Below are 4740 nucleotides of genomic sequence, written 5' to 3'. Positions count from 1 at the left end.
TTGTTGGTTACTGTCACGTAGATTCTGACCCATGGAAACCCCATGTGTGCAGAGTAGAATCACTCCATAGGGTTTTCAAGCAGATCACCAGGCCTGTCTTCCAAGGGACCTCTGGGCTGGTCCGAACTGCCGACCTTTCGGCTAGTGGTAGGGCACTTAACCTTTTGTGCCACCAGGAACCCTTTGAATGGGAATAGCTAAGGTGATTAAAGAAATTTTCTTTGTTTTGCATTAGATTTATTTCTGTTCTTTTAGCTTTTATCCCCACGTTTTTCTTTTCCTGCAGGATAATGTGTTTACAGCTTCTCAAGTTTACATTCCTTCCTAGCGTCAGGGTCATTCCCCTATTTCTCACCTCAGATTTGGAAATAACACATCTTCACGTTTAAAACTGCAAATATTGTCTCACTAAGACAGAACGTGTTTGGCATAAAATTACGGTAAACGATTGCATCTGAATTCCACTATGCTATGAAAAATGGAAAAGGAGCTTCAGGCATACATGGTAAATTCAAATAGTAATTTACACCATCTTTCTCTTGATTTTCTTCAGCTTCGTCTTTTGAATTTTTTCATCTTTATTTACCTCTTTTGGCTTTTTTTTTTTTTTTTTTTGGCTCATCAGGGGAAGGGGGGGGGGAAAGCTACAGCAACTTCGAAGAGGCAAATTAGAAACGAATAAATGCAACAAGTCCTGCCTGCTGTCTGCCTCTAGATTCTGCGGGGACGTCAGTTAGCAGGTGAGTTTTTATTCTAGTTGGGTTACCTTCCCTAGTGGCCTGTCAATTACCCCAGCAAGCACGTCCCAATTTGGCTGGCCCAACCTCCTTTCACTCCTCCTACCTTCTCAGCTGTCAGGAAATCCTGGAGCAGTCTTCGCCCTGGAACCGACGTCTGTATGTTTAACAACTAGGGATTGTGCTGACTTAAAAATATAACAATTCAGGGGCCTTGACGCAAGGCCCGAGGTTGGTAGTTTCCGCTGTAGGCCAGAGGCGATGCCGCCTGCACGAGTTCCCACTCCAAAGATTAAACTAGGCAAGCTGCGAAGAGTTGCTTGTTTGAACATTTTAAAGCGACTCGGGTCCGTTGGCGTCTTCCTACGATGCAGGTGTGCTGCAGAAGGAAGGACGTTCTGCAGTTTTCGAGCGCTTTTCCTGGGAGAACCGCGGGATTGGAAATGGCGCGGGGACTGGATTTGTTGCACCGGCGCAATTTACCGAGCGCAGCTGACCACTCGGCGTCCACTCCAACCTGTTGCTTCTTGTGGGGCTCCAGGTCGGTTTTTCCCGACGACTCTAGTATGACTTCCACCACTCCAGGGCTCCCCGGCTTACTTGGGAATTTGCTCCCCCCTCCCGCCGGCTCCCCGTAGGTACCCTAGAAGTCGCTAAAGTCCTAGTTTTTGCCTGTGAAGCGTACTCGGGGACTGCGGGCAGCACAGGTTGCTGGGACAGCAGGCAGCGATGAAGCCGTCTTGGCTGCAATGTTGCAAAGTCACCGGCGCCGGGGGGCTCGGGGGGCCACTGCCCAGGTCCACTCCGGCCCGGGAAACCGGCCCGGCCCGCAGGGCTTATGTGGCCCCTGGCCCAAGGCGCGGTCTCGGGGGCTGGGGCTGCCGGGCTGTGTCCTCAGGCGGTGGCGGCGAGTACAAGACCCACTTTGCGTCCTCGGTGGCAGACCCGGAGAGGTTCTGGGCCAAAGCCGCCACGCAGATCAGCTGGTACAAGCCCTGGACCAAAACGCTGGAGAACAGATACCCGCCTTTCACCAGTTGGTGAGTGACTCTTTGCCAACCCTGATCTCTCCTAACTTCTTGGGCGCCCTTAGCTAGATGACCCTGGTGCTTGGAACCTGGAATTCTTCCTAGCAAAAATTAAAATCGGACTTGGACATGCACTCAGACCTTTCAATTTGTTTTTAATTTTACTTTCATAGTCAATTTTATTGCTTTATTGTTTTGGAGGATTCTTTACCTATTGTGATCTCAGTTTACTATAAATCTTACCTGTGTGGCAAGACTCCACTTGGCTCTTGGGATGTTAAATTGACTAAATCAGGGGCATGCCCCCAGGCACAGCACAGTCCAGTAGGGAAGACAGCTATGTAAACGAATGCAAGCAGTCTACAGAAGTATCACCAAGTATCTATACCCTGTGGAGAGGAAGAGGGTTGAGGAAGGACTTCAACAGAATCACACCTAAGCAGTGTTCAGAAGGAAGATACATCTTCCCAAGGTCCACAAGGGCCTGATTGTCAAAATCCAAGAGGTCGGAAACACTTTGAAATGTGACTGTGGTTACAAATAATTGGGTTGGCTGAAGTGGTGGAAGATGGGGCTGGTGAGTTAGGAACTGGATTGGGAAGGGATTTCTGTGCCATGCCAAGTAGTTTGGACTGGATCCATAGCCTGTGTATATGAAGCTGCAGTGTGAGTACTCAGAAAGAATGCAGATATTGGCCAAGTGGTGTTAGAAATGGTAGGAATAAAGTTTTCTTTCTGTAGTTGGAATTGTATAGTTGTAAACATTGTTTTTTATAGTAAAACAAACAAAGATACATTGTAGAGCAAATGCCAGACTTGTTTGGACATTGAGGATGAGGCGCACTGTTTACGAGAAGCTTGCTGTTTTGGGTCATTTTGGGCTGCATGCCTAGCCTCTAAGGGTGTGGTTGCTCTCATCTCCCAGAGATTATTGTTTTATTGTGTGCCATCCAGCTGATTCCCACTCACAATGACCCTATAGGACATAGAAGAACTGTCCCATAGGGCTTCCTACCCTGTAATCTTCATGGGAGCAGCTCACCAGGTCTTTTCTCCCATGGAGCCTCTGATGGGTTCGAACCACCAAACTTTCCATTTGCAACTGAGCACTTAAACTATTACACCACCATAATTCCTTTGCCGGACGTTAGGAAAGGATGTTTCTTGTAAAAGTTTGAGAAACACTGCTCAGCAATCGGGTGGAAAGAATAATGTGCGTTAGTATTTGACAGATATCTCCTTGGTGATAGCAGGTAACCTGGAATGGAGAAGGACACGTCAGCCAGAATTAGTTCTGTGCCCCTACCATGCCCTTTCCTCTCATGACTGGAAACTATTTTCATGTTTTACCCTTTAGAATCTGAGCATCTTGACCCCTTCTGTTTACTTATTCAGTAATGTTTTACTGACCTTTTTTTGTGTGCCTGGAGCGCTGGTGGCACGGTGGTTAAGAGCTCGGCTGCTAACCAAAAGGTCAGCAATTTGAATCCACCAGCTGCTTCTCGGGAATCCTATAGGACAGTTCTGTTCTTTCCTGTTGGGTTGCTATGAGTTAGAATCGACTCGATGGCAATGGGTTTGGTTCGGTTGAGTTTGTGTGCCCAGTAGTGGACCAGGCACTAGATACACAACAGTGACTACAAGACCCCTGTCTTCTGGGAGTCATGATGATTAAGAGCATGGACTCTGGGGCCAGACTCTCTGGGTTTGTGGTCTGCATCTTACAGTTACTATGTGATCAAGGGCAAATTAGTTAATCTCTGTCAGTGCTTCAGTTTCCTTATATGTAAATATGAATGTAGTATGAAGTTTAACTGAGTAAAGGATATGATCACGTTTTGTATAGATTAGGCACTATCACTGTTAGAAGAAGATTAATAGCAATCTTTGCACTGTCACATCACAATTATTTTGAAAGTAGGAAATTATTTTGAGAACAGGGGTGGAGGTAGGAGACAATATATCCAATCTCAAACTTCATTGAATAAGTGGTTTCAATTTGAATCTGTTACTCTGTTGGACACCTAATTGCAAACAGTCTTCCTTGGTTAGCAGTATTCTACAAATCCAAACTCAGTGGCAGGATGCATCTTGTTTTTTTTTTTTTTGGTCTTTATATCCCTAGACTTTAGAGCAGAGATGACATAATGAGTTTAAAAAATGATAGTCAAATAACAGGATGCATAGGTTTGATAATTTTTTGCTTCTATATCTATTTGTGTCTGTGAAGACAGACACAAGTTAGTGTGAAGGAGTTTTGCTTATGTTCCTTGAATCTGGGATCTGGGGAAGGAAGATGCTAAATGAAGAGGGATTGTGACAGCTAACTGTTCTCTCCTAGATGGAGCTGACACGCATATAGTCACAGTCTCTGATGCCCTTTGGATTCCCAGAGACGAGAGAGAGTTTCTTTCATCTTTATAAGTTTGTCTGTCTGCTTGTTTCTTATGAAAGTAAACTTCTCTCATAATTCACAATCCTGTCAAAAGTCCAGAAATCAAACGACGTATTACATTGGGCAAATCTGCTGCAAAAGACCTCTTTGAAGTCTTAAAAATCAAAGATGTCACTTTGAGGACTAAGGTGCGCCTGACCCAGCCATGGTATTTACAATTGCCTCGTGCATCCGAAAGCTCGATAATAAATAAGGAAGACTGAAGAATTGATGCCTTTGTATTATGATGTTGGCAAAGAATATTGAATATACCACGGACTGCCAGAAGAACTAACAAATCTGTCTTGGAAGAAGTACAGCCAGAATGCTCCTTGGAAGCAAAGATGGGAAGACTTCGTCTTATGTACTTTGGACATGTTATCAGGAGGGATCAGTCCCTGGAGAAGGACATCATGCCTGATAAAGTACAGGATCAGTGAAAAAGCGGAAGACCCTCAACGAAATGCATTGACACAGTGGCTACAACAGTGGGCTCAAACATAGCAACAATTGTGAAGGTGGTGCAGGACCGGGCAGTGTT

At 45.4% G+C, this 4740-nt stretch overlaps 1 protein-coding gene across 1 annotated transcript in view; it reads left to right on the top strand.

The window, feature by feature from the left end:
• The first annotated feature begins 1466 nt into the window (after positions 1-1466).
• The window catches only part of ACSS3 (acyl-CoA synthetase short chain family member 3), a 215654-nt gene continuing 212380 nt past the window's right edge, over positions 1467-4740 (top strand). The window contains exon 1 of the mRNA XM_004384637.1: positions 1467-1777. Within this exon, the coding sequence (XP_004384694.1) occupies positions 1467-1777 (311 nt within the window). The remainder of the gene's footprint in view (positions 1778-4740) is intronic.

Source organism: Trichechus manatus, unplaced genomic scaffold (assembly GCF_000243295.1).
Source record: "Trichechus manatus latirostris isolate Lorelei unplaced genomic scaffold, TriManLat1.0 scaffold00125, whole genome shotgun sequence".
Classification (NCBI taxonomy): Eukaryota; Metazoa; Chordata; class Mammalia; order Sirenia; family Trichechidae; genus Trichechus; species Trichechus manatus.
This window is presented reverse-complemented; position numbering and strand designations above follow the sequence as displayed.